Raw genomic sequence first — 25,819 nt, forward strand, 5'->3', positions numbered from 1 at the left:
ACACATGCCATCGAATGTGCTCATCGTTTTTTTTCTTGTTTTTTTCTGGGGGGGACCCTCCCCCAAACCCTCCGCCCACACATTTTTTACTGTTGCCCACCCGCCCAAACCCTTATTTGCCCTTTCCCACCACCCCTAAAAAATTTGATGTGCACATTACATTGTTATGTGCTCGTTTAAAAGCCTGGCGATGTGACAGCAGGCGATGAAACAACGTCGTACCGCTGGATGACCACAAACCACCTCCTCTTAAACCCCTCTAAAACCGAAATAATGGTGTGCATCACAGAGCTTCTCCCCCCATCCTCTACCATGGCCACCATCCATGGGCAATCCAGCCACCACCTCGACCACAGTAAAAAAAAAAAACTTCGAGGCACTCTCGACTCTGACCTAACCCCCTCTCGCCAAATCATCAACGTCTCCAAGTCCTGCCATTACCACCTCAAAATTCTTAGACGCATTTTTTCTGTTCCTCTCTTTTCCCAACAGACTCACCGCTGTCCAATCTATTATAATGTCGAGACTGGACTATGCCAACTCCCTCTACCTCGAGGTCCAAGCAGACCACCTTATTGAACTACAAAGAGCACAAAACGCTGCAGTCAAATTGCTTCTAGCACTTGGCCAAAGAGACCACACCTCTCCAGCTCTCAGAACTCTCCACTGGCTCCTGGTTGGACGAAGGGTGACTTTCAAAACCTTATGCATCTCCCACCAGGCAGTGAATAAAACCGGCCCTCTATAACTACAGGACAAGCTAAAACCCTACCACCCACCGCACACTCCAAGATCAAGCTCTGCCCTCCTTTTAGTGATACCAAACACCAACTCAGTCAGGTTAGGAGGATCATCATTCTCAGCCTTGGCTCCCACTCTATGGAACTCTCTTCCACTCCACATTCAACACATCACTATCTGTCATTCCGCAAATTACTGAAAACATGGCTCTTCCCTTAAAGAATCGAAGCTTAGAGCAAATGGAATGAAAAACCACAAACAAACAGAAATCCAAGGTGTTTGAACAAAGAGAATAAAAGCAAAGTGAATCGATGGAACGGAGTAAGTGAAATGGATGGAACAAACACCTCGTCACCCAAATAAACCACAGCTAGCTGAGCACATACCGGCTATCTTAGGCATCTCAGGCCTAACGCAGCCAGAACTCAGTCTGGGTGTCCACCCTCCAGACTGAACACATCCAACTGATTTTCTCAGCACCACACCTACGCTAAGAAGCAGCTATCATGCAACAACCACACCAGCTGCACACATATCCGGTGCGCCCACGCACCATACAACTCTATCTACTGACTTGAACTGCGGTGCCCGAGGGCGTTCAACCTACCAGCACTTTGAGGTCATACCAATGATACATAAGGCGCTATATAAATGGCAAGTAACATAACATAATAATAGATCCTGTGGTCGTTGTGCTCCGTGGAGAGATATGGCTAATGACTGGAATAGACGGTAAAATATATATAAATATTACGCTAGATCACGAGCAAGAGTACCATTTTGATTAACTCTTAAGTGCAATCAACCCGATGGTGGAAAAAAACAATCTGAGGGCCCCAACGCGTGATGGATCAGGAGTATAGTACAAGTCACAGTAGCGATAGTCTTACAGAAATGCCCAATCAACATGTATTTTGGAATTTGGAAAAACAGTCATGTAATACTAAGCAGCACCCACTAGAGGTCGGCCTATGCAAAGCATGGGGTTCTAAGCAAATCCACAGGTCTCAGTAATGTGTTTGTGCATTGGATGGGTGAGTCTTCCGCATTTGCGTGGAGACACGTGGCTACATAAATGTTTGGACAGTATATTTCGCTCTGTAGTGCACCAAGGTCATGATCACGGGCGATGCTTTAAGGATACGGCAGCTGATATCACAAACATTTGATTTTTCTATCATTTATTGCCGCTAGGGCACTTGATGTATGCTTGATTGTGCTAGAGATTAAGCTATCAAAAGATGGCAGATGGGAACAAGTGCAGTTCACAATATTAATATTGACATGCAAGTCCGTTATGTTCCGGAAAACACCAGTTTAGTACAGAGATATATGGTACTGGGAAGGGGTCATTGCGATTTATTTAATTAAACATGTGGGTAGGGCTTACTAAGTGGCATGTGCAATTAGTGCCAAATTGACAATGGCTACAAGGAGCGTAATTGTTGCATGCAACTCCTTAAACAAGAAGGAACTTTTAAAGGATCAATGATTCCAGAAGTATAATGAATGCCATCTGGATGGGCAACAAAGACATTTTCCCTTTGTTTTTGCAGCTTCCACTCAGTTGGTCAGATCGCTTTCCTCCAATGCACTACTCAGACAATTGTCTTGATGTCCTTAATGAGGTTCAGCCCTAGGTTCAGCCCTAAATCTCTACCATTGCCACTGACAAAGGTCAGTTCTTAGCACGGTCCTGCCACATAGCACCACTCCGTTATACAAATGACAGATAGATGCCAGAAATATATTTAAAGAATGATTTCCCCAAGGAAGTTTCTCTTCTACGTAAAGGGACAGGCCACACTTGCGACATGTGTGGCACCATAGAAGGCAACAGACTAATGTGGACAGTGTCATGATGGGCATTTTTCAATGTGACAACAAAAATACATGGATCAAAACACTTTAAATATTGCAAAAATGGTAAAAGTTAAATCCTTTTGAGCAGTGGAGTTCAACTCTGGCGCTAGGCCTACAAACCTATCAGGTTTTCAGAATAACACTGAATATTTAAGCGACTTGTTATTTGGATCCATCGGATGCAACTTTGGCTCATCAACATTCATGTTGGATATCCTGAAAATCTGACTTGTTGACAGCTCTCGAAGACTGTGCTGTACAGCTCTGTCTTATTGTGCTTACTGCTGCTGTCGTGGCCACATCAGAGCCTATGCACCCACACACCAATTTAAACTTTAGGATGATCATATTTTAAAGTCATTATCACTTGTATTACAAAAGACAAAAAAATGCCACGATTACATGACTTTCAAGTGAACATGGAGTAGCATCATCCTTCGTCAAACAGTCTACTTACGTGTTTCAATGAACTAGGCTGAACTCTTGCTTCAACTAAAAGCTGTGGAGAATTCGACTTGTGCCTAGGACAGAAATTTCAGTCAGTGCCTTCAAAGTGTTTTGAATTTAATTATTAACTAGCAAAAAAAGACATTTGCTTGATCTAGGTTCGCAATAAACTGATAACAAAAGTTATGACAGTATGTCATAACCATGCACGTTTTTTTTAATATGTTGGCAGAGTCAAGCTCGGATATCTGGGCATCCTAGACCGTCCTGACAAGAGAGGTTCTCATTTTGGGACAAGCAATGCTGGAAATGTAGTCACTATGCATCTTGCGTGATTGCTTGCATTTTCTATATCTGGCCGATTTGTAGCAGACCGCCAATTTTAGAAATATGTTCATGTCGTTGGAGGCAATCGACAAGATTAAGTACCTTCCTAACATTCCAAGTTGTGCGCATCTTCCTGCATAACAAGTAGGATAAGCAAACGCACTGACGGAATGAAATGCTACAAGTACTTGATCCATTAGGAAAGGGCAGTGGTAGGTGGAGGAGTGGAGAGCATGGCTGCCATACCCATGTACAGCAAAAAGCATCGAGAGGTCCATAGTGCTCCTGCTCTCTCCCTCGTTTCATCGGGCTGGTTGTAAAACTATGACAGAAATTGGAGTGTATTGCCAGGTGTACAAAAGGGAGCGCTGGGAGTGTAGCTGGCAACTCGCATACAACAGGTAAATCCACTGGCTAGGTCGATGCTTTATTTATCAGTTAACAGCTCTGCCTTACCCATTTGGTTCAAACATATTATTTGCTTATTTGGGAATTGAACTTTAATATGAAAGACGTCCAACCAAGAAAAATGTAAGAGCAAAGGCACCTACCTTTCCAAAATGTCTGTAAGTTGCCAATGGAAATGAACTAATACAAGCTTGGTTACTGACGGAGACACCTGAAAGTAAGAAGATATTTCAGATCTTTTAGGTAATATACAAAGGGCATCATTTTAAAAACCTGCCTCGCAGGACATAGATTGACTTTTAGATTCATGAAATAGCCCACACCGACATCCAAACCGGTGTGGTCAGGGATGAGGAAATAGCATTCCTTTTTTTTCTTTTTCTTGCTTGTGGTTTTAACAAAGAAAACCCTTACAAAATTATACTGTTAAAATTGACACTTACAATCTTAAAAACCATAGAATAAAATTCCATACTAACATCCAGCATACATATCATTTAGCTAAAGCAAAAAGAAAATATATCAAACATGTGCCAGAACCATGGGCAGGGAAATGCAATCATATACTTCACATTCCAGCTAAGACTTTTACACTGTTGTTGAAATTCATAAAACCAACTGCGTGTGGTTTGATATGATCAATGCACACCACCTATGCCTACTATAGTTACAAATATTCTAGTATAATTAATGTTAATACAATCTTCAAAAAACATTTCCTTATGCCATCCAACAAACAGCTGATTATACTGCAGACATTAACTCAAAGGGGCCAATAGAAAAGGCAAGAGTGGCACAGTCAAGGTACAGCTATATTTATATCTGGAGCTATGGGGTGTTAATTCATAGAGTCAGCCTCATTTGGGTTATATTTGAGTTGGATCAGACCACATGTATCCATCAGAAATCATACCACACTTCAAGATGGCCGCCGGAGAGGGAGGACGTGTGTGAGCCGAGCTCCGTCTCCCCTCCCGCGCCGCAGCAGCAGCCAACGAAATATGGTACTCCCGAAGTCTTAGCCCTTGAGCTCCTGCAGAGAGAACGCCCCAGCACATTGCCCCGGAGGCGAAATCGCTGCGACGTGGGAAGCCTCCCCGCCGTCTTCAACAGGCGAACTATCCGCCAAGGAGAAGCGACCAGGCCGGTGGGGAGATCCGCCCCCTCCGACTCAACCCTCCGCCGGAGACACTCTCGGGGCCGCAGCGCCGTCTCGGAACCGGGCCCAAGAGCAGCGGCAACTCCCACCACGACCGGGGGGCGTCCGGTGGAGGATCCCTGGTCCCCTGGGATCGTCATCGGATTGAGCCGGCCCCGCGAGCCGCATGAGTGGACCCGCGGTGGGCGAACCCTGCGAGCACGTCTGCTCGGGCTGCGCCCCTCTGCAGCCAAAACGGACAGAGCGCGGGGAGCCGCCACCCCCTCTGCCTGCTTATCAGTCTGGGCCCCGGAGAGGAGGTTTGAGAGCGAAGGGGGCGCCTCCGCCCTGGGTGCCCTGAAGCGCCCCCCCACGAAGGCTACGGGTTTCGGGGCCCGCGACGCCTCCAGACTTCCCCGCCGGGTGATTGGCAGCGCTCCAGCCCAGCATCGGGAGCCGTCTGCGGAGGAGGGGAGGCCGCGCCCTCCCAAACAGAGGGGTAAGATCTCGGCTGCCACAGCTTGCAGGAGGGCCCCACCCACCCCGGGGAGAAAAAGAACTTGTGAAGTCCCCGGCACCGTCCCGTGGACCTCATCTGCCAGGAGAGAGTGGCGGGGGACTTGATCTGGAGGTGGGACAGATCCGAATTTAGAGATTCCCGGCGAGGGGGGGGGCCTGAAACGCCACGAGGCTGCCCTCATACAGTAGAGTATCGCACAGGCCCAGATGTCAAGGCCAAGAGGAAAGCCGGGACAGTCGAACCCTTCATCTCAGTCTCAGAAGCAAGACCAGAGCCTGGTCCACCTCTGGGGGGGGTGACAAAGGGAAACCAGAGAAAGCAGGAACGCACAAAGCATTAAGCGACACCCAGGTGGAGGCAACTCCCCACGGCGAGATGGCCACGAAGGAGGATCTAAAAACGTGGTTCGGGGAGTTCCAGCTGCAATTTCTGGACTCAATGAACTCGCACCTAGACACTATGAAGAACAAATTTAAATCGGTACTCCAGGAATTAAAAACAGAAGTCGCTAGCCTGGGTGAAAGAACAGACACCCTGGAGAAAGTCGTTCAGAACATGGAGGAGGAAACACAACAGGTGGCAGAAACGCAGGAACAACTGGTCCGTCTAACGCATAATCTGGAGATCCAATACGAAGACTTGGAAAATAGATCGCGACGGTCTAATATCCGGATCAAGAACATGCCAGAGACAGTCGAGGACAAAGAATTTAAATCGGCGGTGCAGCAAGTTTTCCTTGATATCCTCGACTTGCAGGAGGAAGGAGAGATACTGATCGACCGAATACACAGGGTTGGCCCGAGGAGAACAATGACACAAGGAGACCGACCGAGGGACGTGCTGGTGGCTCTCACAAGGTACGCACAAAAGGAGCAGATCCTAAGAAAGGCCAGGGCAATGGACCATATCCGAATGAATGGAGAGGAGGTACAATTCTACCAGGATATTGCTCTGTCAACTCTCCTGAAAAGAAGAAACATGGCCCCTATTACAAAGGAACTCACTTTGCGTCAAAATAAATACAAGTGGACGTTCCCTTTTGGGCTATTATTCACATGGGATGGAGTGCAAAAACGAATAACCACAAGCGAGGAAGAACAGGCAATACTAAATCTACAAGATCAGGATGACGACTCCCCACAACCAAGTGGCACGGCCCCCTCTGCAAGGAAGAGCAGGGGGGAATGGAACACGGTAAACAGAAGGATGAGGCGCCCAAGTAAAAGGAAACGAAGATCATCAGAGGGCTTAGAAACGTGGAGCATTAACAAGACTCAGCGGAGCACAAGGAGACTCGAAAAGGACAGCAGGAACCGAGAGGCCGAAGTAACGGGTGCCGGGAAGGGGGGAGTGAGGACCCGGGGGAAACTGAAGTCATGTGGAAGGTTTTAGGACTCCCTTCAAGGTTATCCCTGAGAGTATTGGAGGGTATGAGGCACACGGCGACACGTCTGAGCGACTATAGAGAATCATGCCATCCTCAGGGCAGTTGGGCGAGGGAGGGGGACATGCGCCAGTTGGGGGTTGCGCAATTCTTAGGGGGGGGGGGGTGTTGGGGACAGGGGAAGACCGTGCATAACTCAAAAGCAAAGAATGGGAGAAGCGATTATGAGACAGGCCTGATAATCCATAAAACCCAATGGAGATGAAGATCTTGACACACAATGTCAGAGGCCTCAACTACCCAGTTAAATGCAAAAAAGTCGAACATTCTATCAAGCAGGGCGCTTATGACATAGTAATGCTTCAGGAGACACACATTAGGGACCAGGAAAAAAAGAGAGAGTGCGCCTCAAGGGCTTCAAGCAAATACTCCAGGCAAACGCACAGAATAAAACAGCAGGTGTCCTTATAGCGCTCAAAGACTCATTACACGCACAGGTAAAGACTATATGGAAAGATAAACAGGGAAGGTGCCTGATAGTCACTAACAATCGAAGGCACGCCCCTCCCATTGGCCACAGTCTACGCCCCAAACTCAGGTCAGGAGGGCTTCTTAGGAGACATCCTGAACAAAATAGAACAGCAGGCCACAGGGGACATTATATTGGGGGGGGCCTCAACATGGCGTGGGACCCATCCCTGGATAGATCCGGACCTAGACAACGAGATCAAGGCACCCCGTCAAAAAACTTAAAACAGAAGAAGTTCATGCACCTAGGGCTGGCAGATGCATGGCGGAACGGGAACCCCATACAGAAAACCTTCTCTTATTATTCACACGTTCATAACACCGCTTCGAGAATAGACTATCTATGGGTTTCAGTGGGGCTCCTAGGTAGGATAAAACAGAGAGCGATCAAACCCATTACACTCTCAGACCATGGCCCCCCTGTGGGCCGATATTAACTGGTCAAAACACCATCACCAGTTATGGAACTGGTGCCTTCCAGAAGATATAATTAGGGATCCGGTGCTGAGGCAGATGATAAGAGAACACCTACTAGAATACTTGGCCAACAATGATCTCCCCGGAACAAACAGGAACCCTGTGGGATGCCCATAAGGCGGTCATGAGGGGTCATTTTATAGCGCTTAAAGCACAGAAAGAGAAAGCGCATTGTCAATGGGAGAAAGAATTAGAAGAAAAAAATAGGGGCTATACAGGCGGAACTGATTCAGACACCCACCAGGAAACTCATGCACACGATGAGACACGTTCAGGGACAGCTGGAAACACTCAGAACGAAGAAAGCAGAAAGGGCACTACTTTATACGAAACAGTGGTATTACGTGAAAGCAAACAAAGCTGACAAGCTGCTAGCGAGACAGCTGAGAGGAAAACAGCAGTCGCAGACAATACAAGCCTTAAAAGATGAGGCAGGCCAACTTAAAACACAGACAGAAGAGATAGGAAGGATACTAGATAGATTCTACCAAAAATTGTACTCCACTGACCACCCGAATGAGGAGCAGCAAGAAGCCTTCCTAGCTGGGGTCCACCTTCCTAGATTGACAGAAGAAGACAAACAAGCCTTAGACAGGGATATCTCCATAGAAGATGTTAATGCAGCAATACAGTCCCTCCCGAATAGCAAAGCCCCGGGCCTAGATGGGTACACAGCCATATACTACAAGACATACAAGGATATCCTCTTCCCGATACCGACATCCCTGTATAAGAACGAAGCTAAAGTCCTGGTCTTTTATAAAAAAGGGAAAGAGGAACAACTTCCCACTGCTTATCGCCCGATAGCATTAATTAATCTGGATGCTAAATTGTACACTAAGATTCTGGCGACTAGGCTGAGACCAATCCTCCCCAGGCTAATTCACCAGGACCAGTCAGGATTTGTTCCAAATCGTCAGACACACGATAATATTAAAAGGTCCTTCACCTGATTGAGAAGATAGGCATTAAACAAACCCCAGCAGCATTGGTAGCCCTAGACGCAGAGAAAGAGTTCGACCGAGTAGAATGGTCCTCCTTTTTTTCGGGTCCTCCAGAAAATGGGAATGGGCAAAGGCTTTGTAGACGGGATCAAGGCTAACTACAACTCCCCCTCCATAAGGATAGCGGTGAATGGGAGGATCTCGGATAGGGTAAACCTAGAAAGAGGGACAAAGCAAGGGTGCCCGCTTTCCCCCCTTCTCTACGCCATTTATTTGGAACCACTTTTGGCAAGAATAAGGGACTTTCAGGAGGTGAAGGGTATCGAGATGGCGGGGTTGGCTCAAAGCGGTAGCCTACGCTGACGATATGTTGGTGGCCATAGGGGACCCAGAGACGTCCCTCCCACACCTAAAGGAAATCATAGAAAGCTTCGGAGAGATATCCGGGTTAAAAATAAATAGGCAGAAATCGGAGTTATTGATTCTGGCTGGGAATAGAGAAATAGCCGCCACGGACTGCCAACTGAAAATTGCCAACACGGGCATCAGATACCTAGGTATCACTCTCACAGATCACAGATAAATTATACGCCCATAACTACCCACAGATCCTTGAAAAAGTCAAAAATTACCTGCTAAAATGGAACCCGCTATCGATTTCCTGGTGGGGGAGAATCACGGCAGTGAAAATGACAATTCTCCCCAAGCTAATGTATTTGTTCCAGGCGCTCCCGATAAAACCCCCCCAGGCTTTTTTCAAAACACTCCGGAAGGTGGTATCTAAGTTTGTCTGACACAACAAAACCCCTAGAATGTCAAATGCGGTATTGACAGCACACAGAAGGGAGGGGGGGGATGCTCAATGCCACACTTCAAGAAATACTACGAAGCGGCCCAACTCTGGGTAGTAAGGGATTGGATTTCGGAACAGGGGGAGAAAATCTGTGAGGCACAGGATAGGGCGGTCGCAACAACTTCCACCAGGCATCTGCTTTGGATCAATAAAAGATTCCGACACCCTAACATTAACGAGATAATGAAGACGGTAATGGGGGTATGGGACGCCGCCACGAAAAATGAAACCCTGACCAAGGATCCCACCCCGTTCATGCCAATGTTTGGAAATCCCGAGTTCCCCCCGGGTTTGGAAAAGGGATCCTATCACAAGTGGGAAGAAGGGGGGTGCAGGATGGTGGGAGATATGCAGCATGACCAACAGATCAGGTCCTTCGAGAATTGCAAAACACTTCTGAACCTAACAAAAAAAGATAGATATAAATACGAACAGCTACAGCACTGGCTGAGTACCCCACGCATAAAGGAAGCATTGACCAGGGAATTGACCCCCTTTGAGAAGTATATAATGACGCACACTGGCTCCCGCAGGTTTGTCTCCATCACTTATAAATTTATAAATGCACTAAAAGAACCTACTGTTTGGCAATATATGAAGAAATGGGAGAAAACCCTGGGTCTCGGTCTCGCTAAAGAAAGGTGGGAATACACATGGGGTCTAATACCAAAATTGACACGAGCCGTCCAAACGAGGGAAATGTGGGTGAAGATAATGGTGCAATGGCACTATACCCCAGAGAGACTGCACTCGATGTTTGCAAACTCCCCGAACACCTGCCGGCGTGATTGTGGTGGGAAAGGTGACTGGAGACATATTTGGTGGGACTGCCCGAAGATAAACCCATACTGGGGAGAGATCAAAAGCCAAATGCACGGGATGTTCCCGGGCTCAGAACACCTGGGAGAGGAAATATGGCTGGGGGCTTTTGGGACCCAAAAGACAAAACGTTTACCATTTCTCAGAAGAGACAATTTATGGGCCTCCTAATAGGAGCTTGGTTGGAAACCGCAAGCAACTGGAAACGCAAATCCCCACCTCTGGCTGTAGACTGGACCCGGAGGGTATGGTCTCACCTGGCACTGGAACTACTAACTTATAACATTCAAGGGGATCATGGAAGATTTAGAAAAGACTGGGGAGGGGTACTGGAATTCCTTCAGAAAGACTACAAAGAACAATGGTGCCCACATAATATAAGATTTTTGGACTTATTTACGTGAAGGAAGAAAAGAGCTTCCCAGAGAAGACATACAGGGGCTGAGCTATGCACGCTCGGTGGGGAGGAGGGAATGGGGGGGATGTTTTTCTATTCATATGTTCCTTTGTCGTTTCTTTTAATGTTGCCAATGTAAAATGTGTCTGCTTTCCGCGAAAACTAATAAAAACAGGTTTAAAAAAAAAAATAAAATACCACAGCAATTTGGAACACCACAGTATTGCCAGGTAACATTTGCCACCATACTGAATCCAGCAAAACCATACCTGCATTTGTTGCAAAACTGGCAATCTGTTGGGATATTAGAACAGGACATTCTAATAATAGATGTTTGAGTGTTTCTTTCACATTAGCCTTCATACAAAATGTGCATGGAATCACCGATTCCCTTTACCCGATCGTATCTCAATTATTTCCCCAGACAATAGAACATTGAAACGAAATCTCATATGCGTTTCTCCATGGATGACCCGGGAAGCGTATCAAATACGTTTCCATGTTATCAATCTGCTTCCAGTGCGAGATTAACTGATCATATAATTTAGCCGTGGAGACTTTCTCTGTTGTACCAGCCCAATCTGAGAGTTGCATTAGTTTAACACTGAGAGGATTTCTCTTAGCAAATCCTCCCCTATCCCCAGATTGTCAACTACATCCTTCCAGACTCTTATAAGAGCAGTGAGAAGGGCCGTCTCTTGTCCGTTAGCTGTCAGCTTAGCACCCAGTTTGGTATAGATATTAAATCCTGAGTCTAGCGCGAGTTTCCTGTATAAAGATACTTTTATCCAATTAACAAGATTCGCCAATGATTGCATGCTTAACTCATATCTGGGGGGTGCACTGGGGGGACAAGTTCTCCCTCGAAAAAGAAATCCTCTGTGGAGTTCCCCAAGGGGCCAGTATGTCACCCCTACTGTTCAATCTTTACTTAAAATACCTATGCCTTGTTCTAGACCACATAAACACCTATTTCACTAACTATGCTGACGACACACAGCTTGTATTCGAACTAAGTGGCAATTATCAGAAAGATAGCGAGCAACTTACCACGATATACAACCACGTGGAGCAATGGATGGACTCCAATTGGATGTGCCTAAACGGAAAAAAAACGGAACTCATGATTTTCGGCTCATCCTCTGCTCGTGCTAAGCTACCCTCATCCTACACATCCTTCCACATTAAAGATAACCCCATTCCGGTCCTAAGCAAGGTTAAAACCCTAGGTATGCTGCTAGAAGCATCGTTGGGTGCGGATGCCCAAGTACAGTTCATCAAAAAAAACTGTGCCTACCACCTCCGTCTAATAAAAGCCATCAGACCTTTCATATCCGAGGAAAAATTGTGCGACCATAGCAAGAGCCACCATCTTATCGCGCCTTGACTATGGCAACGCTCTAGTCCTGGGTGCCTCCAAGCAATGCCTACAAAGCTACCAAATTGTACAGAACAACGCGGTAAGAATTGTCAAGCTCAAAACTAAAACAGAACATATCAGCAACTCCAGAAGGGAGCTTCATTGGCTGAAAATCGAAGATAGGATGCATTTCAAAACCTTAACCATCGTTCACAGATGCATCTACGGAAAGGCACCAACCTACTTAAAAACTAGGATCAAACCATACGTTCCTAATAGAACACTGAGATCATCCCAACTTGTTAAAATTGCTACATCACCTCACAAACTCAAAAGTGGCTTAGGTAGAGCCTTTCCAACCCTTGCAGCCAACCTTTGGAACAACCTACCAGACCACATTAGACTGGAAACCAACTACTCGCGTTTTCGCAAACAGGTAAAAACCCATATCTTCAAATAAACGGCCATCACGGCATATACCTCAGTTAGCTTAATTCTATGTGACTGTCCCGTCTGCTCTGTCTAAACACTATCTGTTCCGTCCGTTCTCGTGTCCTTGTTTCTGCGCCCCGAGGCTCGCGAGCTACCGGCGCAATATAAATATTAAATAAATAAATAAATAAAAATAAAATATCTAAAGGACAGCTAATGGCACGCATTTAGGTAGCCAAAACAGTAGCGCTCTCCTAATTCTGGCTTCTATCATAGACAGGTCAATCTGCATACAAGGAGGAACAAGCTCCAAACCATACAGAAGCTTCGGAATTACCTTTAATTCATAGAAATTCACCAAAGGGTACATAGAATACTGACAGTATGTCTCCTGTACTTTCCTCACTTGCGATACCAGGATATCCACCTTTTCTAGCATGTGATATAAGTAAGCACGTTGCCTAGGATGGTCAAAGACTGACAACCCTAAATATCGCATAGAGGAGTGGATTGCCAATTTTGCTGCGCCTAAAGACCATCTATAGGGGATAGATTTTTTTGTGGTGACTTAGCTGCATGACAACTGATTTGCCAGCGTTCACCACAAGACCGTTCGATGAAATGTATTTAGAGAACGCTGTTAACAAGTGCTGCAGGCATAATGGAGTGAAGTCGATTAAAAGAAAATCATCTGCATATGCACACCAGCACAGTTTCGTCCCCTCTATTCTAGGAGAAATAAAGGCAGCTTTAACCAAAGGTGAGCCCGCACCTGCTACTAAGAGATTAAAAAGAGTAGGGACAAATATGCACCCTTGACTTAGTCCATTATGGGTTTCAACGGCACAAGGCAAAGATCCCTCTTTGTTCATCCGCACTTTAATTAAGGAGCTTTTATGAAGATGAACCAAAATGGACAAGACATCATTGGGTAGACCCCATGTAGATAGTTTTGACCAGAGCAAAGACCAATCAACAAGGTCAAACGCCTGTGATAAGTCCATTGCAGCAACATATATAGGAATAGCACTTTTTATCGATGACTTTTCTTGTAATAAAGACATAATCAGACCACCAACATCAGTGCCAGCGCCTTTGCGAAAACCAAATTGGTACCCGGATAATATAGCATTTTCATCTGCCCAATCATTAACTTTGGAAAGAACAAGCCCAGCAACATTTTTTGAATCTGCATCTATTAATGCAATCGGGTTGATAGTTGTGGGGTAAAGAGCGATCACCCTTTTTGTAGATGGGTACTATGTGTGAAAAGTGCCAAGTGTATGGAACGCGTCTAGTAGTTATAATATCCGAAAATATAGCTAATGTTTTGTCCCAAATTTCAGGATTCGCCTTTAAAGTGACGTTTGCCAGGCAATTGGGTCCTGCTACTCTTGATGCACTAGATCTTTGAATCAAACTCGTGAGGTCATTTACAAAAAAGTCAAAGTGCCAAAAGTGATTTGGGACCCTTTCACTTACTACACACCCCAGCTTACTTGGAGCATAAAGTGTTGCAAAGTGGCCTTTCCATATTTCCTCCGGAATAGGGTTCGCTTGATCCTGGGTCTCCAGAGAGTCAATATTATTGATCAACTGCCAGAAGTTGTGGGAACAGGCTTTCCTCATTGTGCAGAACATTGTTTCACTGTCTGCTTGTAGCAAGAATACCTTATGGTGCTTCAGCCAATTTTTCAAGCACTGTTTGTTCTTATGAATAGCCTTCATCTTGTCTATTATAGGTAAAAAGCTCTTCTGTATTTGTCCTAAGTCTTTTCTAGATTGACATTTCCTTTCTTCACTCTAGAATCGTAAACCTGTTTTTGTTTCTGCATCCTAGATATATACAATGACAATCTACTGTTTACATGAATCGTATCATTCAGATATCTGGGAAAATTATGGTGGAAAAAATATGCAGCCTGATTTATATAGGAGTTTGATGAAAGTCTGAAACAAAAGCCGTATTCACATTTGTTATATGGAAACCTGTGCCAGACAATGCGATTTTTGGCTTGGTTTATGGCCAGGTTAGATGCCACACTAGTCTGTACAGGTAAGGACAATGGCAAACGAGACTTCCAAAATCCTGTGGTCACTCAGCAGAATACATGAATGGGAATGTTCAAAGAGGTATCCTGACATGTACATGTAATCTACATGTAATCTATGGTCGAAAAAAGTGAAGTCCATTTGACCAAGTGTGTGGACAAGATTGGATTCCAAGGTAGAGTTTATGGACATAAGACCCCAATTGGAAAATAATTTCGCCCACAACTGGCCTTGTAACCCCTGTGGACCCCCATTTATGCAGCTGCTACCTTCCTCTATCGACATTGTCAAAACACCCAAATCTGGATCCGCCTTGTACCAATTGCTATTTATGTTAGATATATCTGCATTAGAGTCTCCTAAAAATACCAATTGCATGCCCAGATGTTTCAGCATCGCCTCCAAAATCAATGTGTTATGTTCTTTAATAGAGTCATGGAGAATTCGGTGAGGAGACCAGTAGACATTGATGAGTAACATGGATAATGACCCTTGTGTTACATCCACCTTTACTATTGTGACCAAAACACTAGGCGGTAGGGTAAAGATATCCGTTATTGATGGTCCTACGCCATTTTTAAAGGCCGTTAAAAGACCACCTGAAGGTCGCCCCATATGGCCTTGAGTTGCTAACAGTTGGCGAACTTCATAAACATCCAGATAATAGGGCTTAGTCATCCATGTTTCTTGTATGCAGATAATAGAGCAGGTAGAATGTCTAGCACACAAGGAGTGGAAAGAAGCAAGCTGTACATAGCCACGGGAATTCCAAGATAACAGTTTTACATCACGTTTGGTTTAAGTTTTTTTGTAGGGATTTCAATTGTGAAATAGAATCAGGCAAGGTTAAAGCTAACCAGCACCAACTATTTTGTTCGTCCCAGTCTTTTATGCCTTCAGGTTGAGTTCATCAAGAGCCCACACCTTCCATAGCCACCTGTGAAGTTGCTCTTATATTCTGCTCCTGATTGGAGTTTAGAACACCGGAACTGAAAATTATGACATCGTAACCCAATCCATTAAATTACAATTTTTCAGATAGAATCGCATCAAATACTATTTTTGAATTCAGTACTAGTCTCACAGTCCATCCACCAATTTCAGATCTGCCGAGGGCAGTAAGTGCAACACAGGGATCTCATTAAAGAGGTTCAGAATTCTAGGCCTGTTTAAGGAGAGAGCCATAATCGAACAGCTGATAGAAAAGAATACTTAGTTGCTCCGGAAACCACAGAGTTCTCCATTGCACATGACTCAATTCACTTTGGGAGACAAAGTTGACATCAGTATGATGTGAAGGAGTATCCCTTTCATTGCAGTCCAGACCCGTTAAAGGCATGGCCTAGTAAAATATTTTATTGTCCCAACGGGTCGGCCATGTTTTTTTAAGCCTAAGTGGCTCGATTTTAGAAAACTTTCCTATGGACCTTACCCGAGTTTTCGTCCATTAAAAGCGAAAACAAGCACCAGGGAGCCGCCATTTTCTGATAATCCTATCTTTTCCCCGATCGCCCTGGCGGACCTGCTTTTGCGGCACTAAATCAATTCCCCCGCCCCTGAGCCTGTCATTCGCAGAGTCGTACCGCCCATTTCCCAACGCCAAAGCACGTCTTGTGTCAACATTCGCTGCGCTTCAGCTAATGACGTGTCGCCATGGAAATGGCAGGACGCCTCTCTCCTCAATAAGTATAAACAGACCGTTTCACAACACACAGCAGCAGATTTTCGATTCCATTCCTCTCTCTGTGTTACTTTGAGTATTCTGTGACTCGTTTCAGTGCTCTGGTCAGCTACCTTCGCCGCTTGTAGCCCGTGTGAACAGATATCAGTACCACCGCTATAAATTATTTTAGTTTGTTTAACACACAATGGCTACAATAATGCCCTACATGTACGAGCCCGAGTATACCGAGGAGGAACTACTGGAAAGGGAAGCACGTGAAAACGATGGGGATTCGGACGGCAGTTGGCAGGACGAATCAACAGATGAAGAGCCTGGGCCTAGTCGAATGGACGGCGGCTCCACCTGGTGCACATGCAATCGGTGCGAGCCAATGCCAACTGAGGACTAGAACTGCTGCTGCCGAGAAAACTCGGGATGCCTGGCCTACATTTTGGAAGGCGAGCCACGACCGCAATGCATCACCGAGCTGCCAGACTTCAGGGCAGCCTGCCTCACACGGGCCGTGTTGAGAATAATGATGGTGCTTATGCACGAACTTCGAGCAACTGTTCGTCCTCGTAATCCGAGTAACGAGTAAGTATACTCTGCTTGTCATGCCACTCCTATTTCATGTTCTTCTACTATATCCAAAATTACATCTACATATCATTGTAACGCATGTAAGTCATTCAATAGTGTGCATTGTCTAGATAGCATTTGTCCGTGTAAAAGGCCATTAGTTACAAGAATTGTCATTGACAACAAACGTTTATTAAACTTATCTGGGTCATTTAAAAACAGTTTGTTTCATTCCTTTTCACAGGTGGTACAGGCTGGTGGCCTATCGTTCCTTTACATGGTGGCTTCACGGGAGGCTTGGACACCGCGTTCGAAGAGTGATACCCGCCTGTGCCGTTCGTGCCATTAGAGAAACGTTCCCGAGTGACAGCGGTCAGTACAGGGGATTTTCTCTCGCTGTGCTGCAACCTGACCTGTATAATCTTTAAAGTCTTGTATTTTTGTGTCATGAAAATAAGATACAAAATAAAACACCACATATATTTTAACAACGTTTGTCTCGATTTTTTAAATGAATCAAGTGTGTCTCCATTCAAGGATGGACGTCAGACACCTGTGCAGGGTGGTCACTATCTATCTAAGCTAACTTAACATATTCTCGATAATGCATGCCCTAAATAAAACTTGTTCAAAGTCTTTCAGTAGGTTATGTCTCTATAAAAGTCACACATATATCTATACTAACAATTATCATTGGATTATACAGGCCCTAGGGTCTTGGCCACTATAATACACCGGTTGAAGTGTGGGTCTGTGCTCACAAAAATCTCCGGTATGTGGCATTTGTTATTGATAAGCAACGATATACTATCATTGATATAAAGGCGATATACTGTATATTGATAAAAAGGCGGTTCGCGCCGGTGGATGCGCGCTGGCATGGGGGGCTGTGACGGGCGCAAACGGCCAAGGTGCCAAACTACATGTACACTTCAAAAGGTGTCCCATGCCAAGGGGCCATCGGTCACATGGCCTCCTCAGACCCCGTGTCTCCAGGCAGGCCTCCCCTGAGGCAGGCCGCCCCCCCCTAATACCACGACATACATACGTCATTCATTCACAAACACACCCCAGTTTCTAATACTTTAAAAACCACTCGATATGTCTCATGAGAACATCTTTGAGCTTTGCAAGTCAACTCTTGAACGTGCTACCTGGGAACCACTGAGATCTATGCTAATCTGCTTATCGTCGTGCTATCCGTGAACTCTGTGACCGACCGCTTCGAGCATACCCATCAGTGAGCTACCTGTGGCCATTCACCTATTCTCCCGCAACATACTGCTCTGCTTGCTGAACCCAACTGTTTGTTGGTCAAGGTAAGGCCATGTATCCTGGTTATATTTCGCAGATTTTTAAATTTCTATCTATTTTCCAGTAGAGTACACAATAGTGCTATGTTCATTGGTCTCATTGGTATTGACTTCAGTTTCCATTGCTATGCTATCAATAGATCTATTTATTTTCATCTGTGACTATTGTGATTGAATTGCATCCTTCGGGGGTCCAGTCAATAATGTTAGCATGTTTCCTTCTCGTGCAAGACAGAACATCCAAGGGACGAGAAACATGTTCAGATTTCAGTCACATCAATTATACATTTATGCAACTTATGCAAATACTAAGCAGCACATAATGAACTGGTATAGTTCCTGCGACCAAAACAAACCTTGCATTGATCATTGTATGATTCATTTACTTTTGTACTCTTGAAGATTGTATAATGTCGATATTTACTTTTCAGATTCATCAACAATGCCTGCCTGTTCGATTAGCGGTTGCCCTTCGAAGACCCATGCGAAATCTGAAGGAACTACAATGCATGCATTCCCGAAAACTGTTGATCGAATAAGAGAATGGGTCAGACATTGCGGATATCCACTGGATGAGCTGGAAAGTAGAGTCCAACAAGTCTTGGAGGACAAGAGGGGTGATCGATACCGCATCTGCAGCCGGCACTTTTCCTTGGACATGTACACAACTTCTTGGGTAACAAAGAAGAATAAACGGCGAACGACACGGAAATTGCGCGAAAACGCTATTCCCACTCTATTCGTCCACATTCCGCCACCGGTGAGTCAAGTGGCCGGATTTAGCTTTAGGCCTTGCGGTAGTATGTAGCCGAATGGATTAATCGATATTGTAGGTGTTCTATCGCTTGTAATAATTTCGATATTGATATGAGTATACTTTTTTGAATAATGACATTTATCAATATATTCTTTTTCGATTTCATAACCCACAAACGCAATATATATATATATATATATATATATATATATATATATATTTATATATATATATATATATATATATAGGGACAGGGAACTGTGCTGTATTGAGCATTTTTCAAGTATTCTGTCGGCTTACATGGCTATTTTTAATATTGGCATTTCATTATCAATCATTAATTGACCTTTACAACTTCTTGACTATCCCTTGAATCTGAAGCAAGAACATTCTACATCCTTGACGTGGTCGCAGTTATCAACCACTTCTAGCGCGTATCAGATAATCTTACTAGGCTAATCCGCTACAGACTTGTTTTATGCATGTCAAGTAATAGTTTTATTCTATCGTGTAATTATTTTACAGAATGTTTGGTTACTGCTTTCCAATTAATATACACCTTAGTTATCGTCCACTGGTGTTTGTTTTCAGTTATAATTAGTGTTATCCATACTAATGCAAGTACTGTCTTTCAGGGAGATGCTGAAGCGCCCGCCACATCTACAACGTTTCTAGATGTTCCTCACCAGCAGGAGGTATGGATACTGACAGCTCCATCGAGCGTCATCATCAGAGCTGGAATTCTTGTTGTTTGATTGTTCTACACATTTCATTTGTGGTTAACCGTTGATATGTACCTGTGCTGTCGACCCCAGGTGTATTTTATGTTTTCGCAATTGTAATCCTCACTAATGCAAGTACTATGTTTCAGGCAGTTGATGGAGCATCAACCCCTGCACTTGATGCAGAGCCTGACATTCAAGTATACGAATCGGCGCAACAGCTTTCGGAAGTGCGCACTACATTTGCAACATCCATAGATATTCTTCAGCAGCACGAGGTATGGATAATGACAGCTCCATCATGCGTGATCATATAACGTGATTCCATTTGCTATACTTTCTTCCCTATTAACGCAAGTGCTGTGTTTCAGGGAGACGACGGAGCTTCCACCACAATCACATCTCATTTAGATGATGCAGATGTAAAGGAATCATTGAAATAAGTCGATGAAATGTGATCATATTTGGATTTTCCTTGATTCTTTTGGACAATGCATCATTTGCGGTTATCCCTTTATATGTACCTGTGCCGTCGACCCCAAGTGTGTGTTGTGTTTCCAATATTGAAAAGCATACTAATGCAAGTACTGTGTTTCAGGGAGATGCGGATGCCTCCTCTCCAATACAACCATTCATGGCAGTCCATGCAGAGCCAGAGGTATGGATACTGACAGTTCCATCGAAATAGATCATCACTGGTCGAATACTTGTCCTTTGATTGTTGCACACAATGTTTAAATTGTATTTGGCTATTGAGATGTACCTGTGTGTTCGTCCTCACGTGTGTTTTATGCTAACAATATTTTGATACATAGTAATGAAAGTACTATGTTTCAGGGAGACGATGGAGCCTCATTCCGTGCTGTCTATGCGGATACAGAAAATATAGTCCTTGCAGCGCAAGAGGAAGGGAGGACATGCGGAAACGAATTGGAGCTACAGCGTGCAGATGTTGAAGGTCGAGTCAAAAACATTGCAAAGAAAAAAAAACAAAAAAAGGTTAGTTACAAACAGTTCATAACTTTAAAAAAATGTTTGTGCTGTGGACTATTTTATGTTTTTTTCCAGTCATTTCTACTACACTCCATCTTGTGTTTAAACTGAACATCCCTTTTCCAATATCTCCTCCAGTTACCCGTGGGTGTCAGAACTATACACACACAGACAGTGAAGCGAATGAGAGATGTGGCTTGCCAGACCGTGTACACTATTTAGGAACTATTAATTGAGGCGAGGCGTGTTCAGGCTCGAGATGCTCATGTCCAATGGCCAGAACATGAATTAACTGTGTTTGGAGACTACAGCAAAGTTGCATTGGACCATAGCTACAGTGCGACCGGACCACCACAAGAAGATGTTATTGAATGTATTGAAGATAGCTCTGAAGTAGTTGCAGATCAATTTACACAATCTACACCCGCCAAAAATTTGCCACCAAAAAACCTGTCGACATTGTTGTGTTCTCCCATCGATGTTGAAGTAATAGATGTTGAAATGACAGTGAATGAACCAGCCGCAGCATCCATAGACGCATCAGAACTTGATATCAGCGATATTACTTTCCAATGTGTTGAAATCTCCACAACGTCAAAGGCCGAAACAACGTTGACACAGGATGACAGTCTAATGAAGGAGAGCAAATACATTGTATTCGACAGTTGTTTGATGGAAATTATAAGTATGCTGAAATGTGTGCGTTCCATTAGAGGGAATGTATGTGGGAAGCCATTGATTAATGTGACTCGTCAAATAAAAGGCAGTAACGTCAAAATAAATGCCGCCTGTAGATTAAATCATAGGTTCTCATGGTCTGCACAACCAATGCTGGGGAAAATGCCAGCAGGCAATCTACTGTGTGCAGCTGCATCACTTTTTAGTGGCTCCAGTTTTAGAAAGTTAGAGGCTTTCTTTCAGTTTGTGGGACTCCATTTCATTTCTAAAGCGCTGTACTACACATACCAACGTGATCATCTGTTTCCGGCCATTAGTGAAGCTTGGAAAATTGAACAATTGTCTCTAGCAAGTACATTCGAAGGCAAACGATTCAGGCTAGCCGGCGATGGACAGTGCGATAGCCCTGGATTTTCTGCCAAGTACTGCACCTACCACTTTCAGGACATGGATAGTAAGAAAATTGTGAGTTCGGAGGTCGTGCAGGTAACACAATGTACATCGTCAGTGGCCATGGAGAAACTAGGATTTATAAAATCAGTGGAACATCTACAATGGAGGGGGATGCACATCGACCTCATAGCCACGGATAGACACGTTTCAATTGCCAAGACAATGAGAGAGCAGTTCCCACATATTAAACATCAATTTGACGTATGGCATCTTGCTAAATCAATCAATAAGAAAATCTCGGCTGCAGGAAAAAAAAAAAGGTTTTGAAAGTATTTTGCAGTGGTCACATTCTATCACCAACCATCTTTGGTGGAGCTCAAAAACTTGTGAGGGGTCAGTGGAAATACTACTTGAAAAATGGCGGTCACTGATGCACCACTGTACCAACTTTCACCGCTGGACAGCAAATGAACATTTCCACCAATGTGAACATGGCCCTTTGTCCCAAGAGGAGGCACGGAAGAAGAAGTGGTTGATTCCATCTTCACCGACACACAAAGCCATTGAGAAGATTGTTTTTGACAAAACTCTATCAAGAGATTTGAGAGGACTGACAGAATTCTGTCACACAGGAGATTTGGAGGTGTTCCACAATATGTGCCTAAAGTACAGGCCAAAGCGCTTGCATTTTAGCTTTCGGGGCATGAAACATCGCACTCTACTAGCGGTCTTGGCCCATAACAGCAATGTCGGACGTGAACAATCTAGGACTAGGGGTAAAGTAAGGATGCCTCGCTACACTAAGGTGTTTTCAAAACGAAGTAAGCAATGGGTGATCAAACCAGTCTATGATGAAATGCAGTTCGACTTTGTGAAAGGCCTTATTGTTGCTGCGTCAGAGAAGCACAGATATGGAATTTTGGACGTTTCTGTACAGAGCAGTGATCCATTGCCACCGAACATTGCGACTGTGCCATGCCCACCCGATGCACAGCTGATTGTGAAGTACAAATCCCGGTTTAAATAATTGCAATACAATTGTCTTTTTGTAAATAAATGTTATTGTACAGTGTACCTGTAAACCTAACTCCTAACTTCACCATCATGGGTGGCGAACAAGGTGGGTGTCATCTTTGAATTCTCTCTATTCACCTCACATATGTGTATGTATATATTTTTCTCATGTCTCATCTCATGTAAATGTAAATGCTACGCACTGTTAACGGAGGGGAGGCTTGCGTATTGCAATTAATAAAACAAACAAACAATAAATCTCACTTTTAACTCAACTCCTGTGGTACTTTATACTTTCCCTGACCGTCAGCCAAAAATTAAAGGTCTCAATTTGGGCTGCAAAACTCGCAGACAACGGTGACAAAATTGGGGCACTTAGAACGCGCCAGCCAAGCGGGCCGTGGCATTTGGGGGAGAAGCCAGTTCCTATTTGCACATTGAGGCGCACTACATAGACGGATTCTAAACTTCAAGTTCTCATAGATGCCTATACTACGTGATGTTGCAAATAAAGAATGCGAAGGACAGCACCCAGATGAGGCCCACAAGTCGCACTGGAAGTATAAGGGTCTATTGTTTTTTGACCTTGAGACAGGGACCATGCCGAAAAAACTACATTTGAAGGGAGTGCGCAATAACGTAAGAGACGATAAGGCAGAAAATTCAGAAACTAGACCGAGTTTCAGTTTTAGGTCAGTATACGAAAAATCATTGTTAAGAGCACGGTCCGTTTTACAGACTGCATTACGAAGAGACACAATGGAAATTTCAAATATAATGTAAGTAAATCTTTACACGCTTTTATACCGGAATGAAGATTTAATGAATGGATGCATGAATAAATGAATGAATGAAGAGCTAGGAAAAGCAAGTAAAACTGTTCGTAGTGGGCCCATGGGCATGCAGGTCCACTGGTCTCACCAATCTCGCTCCATGGCCCAGCCACTTTTCCCTGCACTACGGGACTGTCTCTGTATCCTTCAGCCCCTTCTCCCGGCATTTACCTTGCACTTGCCACCAGCTGGCCCTATTATTTAATTTGTATTCAACTAACCTTGTACAGCCCATCCCCATGCGCGATCAGAAAGACACCTGGCCTAGTAGGATCGTTGCCTGTCTGCCCTTGTTCCCCACCTGCCTTGTCACGCCTAGTAACACTTGAGTATAGGCGCGTTACAAATGCCATATCATATATCATATCATTCCTCACGCATGTAGACTGTCGTTTATCATTGTGTGTTGGCCTCGATTTATCTCGTTACTTTTCGCATTGATTTTAGAGACGAACATACTCCATTGAACTACCCTTGCAAGCAAATAGTTTCTGATCGGCCGTAATAAATAAAATGAGTAATATTAATGAAGTTCGGCTAGCGAGACTAATTATCATTTTTTTGTTTTCATAACAGGTATTTGATCCCTTACTGCCACTGCCATCTGTTTGAGACACCGGCGGATGGATTCTTCACCTGCAGCTTCGTGTCAACAACTGGAGCACGATCACCATATTATGGGACGATCGCCAAGGGCCCACATGCCCTTACGCTGTACTAGTGGCTAGAAGCAACTTAACCTTTAGGCTGGACTAGTGCCTAGTTGATGGAACAGCCTTGTGGTTCACCGCGCTTCCAAAGTGATTCTTTTTACGAAAATGCACACCCTGTGTACCATAAAGGAACACCGCGTGACTCAAGATGAACAGTTATTGCGGATACAGATAAAAGAAAATAAATGGCTTCCGGAGTTCATATGGCAATTGCTGAATATTCTCTAAACATTTAATGTCAAATAAATGTACTTTACCAAATGTACCGTGTTGCTGTTTCATTGTAAAGTACAGTTTAATATTCCGAATTGTGGCGCGCTGTGTTGTGAGTTGATCTGTGTTGGTTTCCGGGTTCTGTGTGGAGTCGCGCAGAAGACGACTGGGCGCGTTTGCCTACGCAGCACAGTAACGTCATGGGGAGAGGCGGGGAATATGAATGTTTTGATAATGTCGGAATTGATTTAGTGCCGCAAAAGCAGGTCCGCCAGGGCGATCGGGGAAAAGATAGGATTATCAGAAAATGGCGGCTCCCTGGTGCTTGTTTTCACGTGAGTTTAATGGACGAAAACTCGGGTAAGGTCCATAGGAAAGTTTTCTAAAATCGAGCCACTTAGGCTTAAAAAAACATGGCCGACCCGTTGGGACAATAACATTTTTTACTAGACCATGCCTTTAAGTCAACCATCGCCAAATAAGTCAATCTTGGATTATGAGGGAGTTCTGTAACATTAGCACTAGCCCCATTCAATATAAGCCCTTTCTTCTCAGAACCCAAATGGGCAACAGGATGTATTCCATCATGACACTCATCTTTTAAGGAGGCTCATGTGGGCAAAATTCTATTGCAGCCAGCCTCCAACATCTCACTTATTGTAGATCTAATAAGAGCTTTAATCTGCATCGTATTTTGTGGCAGTGTTTCTTTATCGATTGTAACTAAATTTGGCAAAGATGACTTCGGGGCCAAGACTCTGTCCTGGGTGCACTTCTTATTAAGAACTGGTGAGGTTTTTGCTGGGCCAACAGATCGTCTTAGTGTTACATTTGACCGAGTCAATTGACTCCCCACATGAGCGGGGTGCACTCTTATTCAAGTCTTGCTCCCCTGAATTCACCCCCAAGCTGGTTTGTTTTAGTTGATCATTTTTTTTGGGGGGGGGGGGGGGGGGGGGGAATATGTGGTACAGCCCTTTCGGGGGACCACTGATTGGAATAGGTGGTGGAGGAACCCCAGAGAATGACAATGACATTTTCTTAAGATCTTTATTCCGCATCTCCTCCATAAGAGTGTTAGTTGCCTCATTGCCCGCCCATGTGTCAATCAACTCATTTTCTGACTCATTATCCAAGCCATACCCCAACTCAATAGATATTTCCATCTCCTCACCAATCATGTTGCGCCAATGGAAGGTTTTTCTGGAACCCATGTGATTTTTGAAAATGACTAGATGGGACGTACAATAGACTTGAA

At 44.4% G+C, this 25,819-nt stretch overlaps 1 protein-coding gene across 3 annotated transcripts in view; it reads right to left on the reverse strand.

The window, feature by feature from the left end:
- The window catches only part of ARIH2 (ariadne RBR E3 ubiquitin protein ligase 2), a 676,612-nt gene that overhangs the window by 569,775 nt on the left and 81,018 nt on the right, over window positions 1-25,819 (reverse strand). For all 3 annotated transcript variants that reach the window (XM_069643320.1, XM_069643318.1, XM_069643319.1), the window contains exons 3-4: window positions 3,930-3,997; window positions 3,062-3,125 (exon numbers count right to left, since the gene is read on the reverse strand). In XM_069643320.1, the coding sequence (XP_069499421.1) occupies window positions 3,062-3,125; window positions 3,930-3,997 (132 nt within the window). The remainder of the gene's footprint in view (window positions 1-3,061; window positions 3,126-3,929; window positions 3,998-25,819) is intronic.

The sequence above is a fragment of the Ambystoma mexicanum genome, chromosome 2p (assembly GCF_040938575.1).
Source record: "Ambystoma mexicanum isolate Mex_15411 chromosome 2p, UKY_AmexF1_1, whole genome shotgun sequence".
NCBI lineage: Eukaryota > Metazoa > Chordata > Amphibia > Caudata > Ambystomatidae > Ambystoma > Ambystoma mexicanum.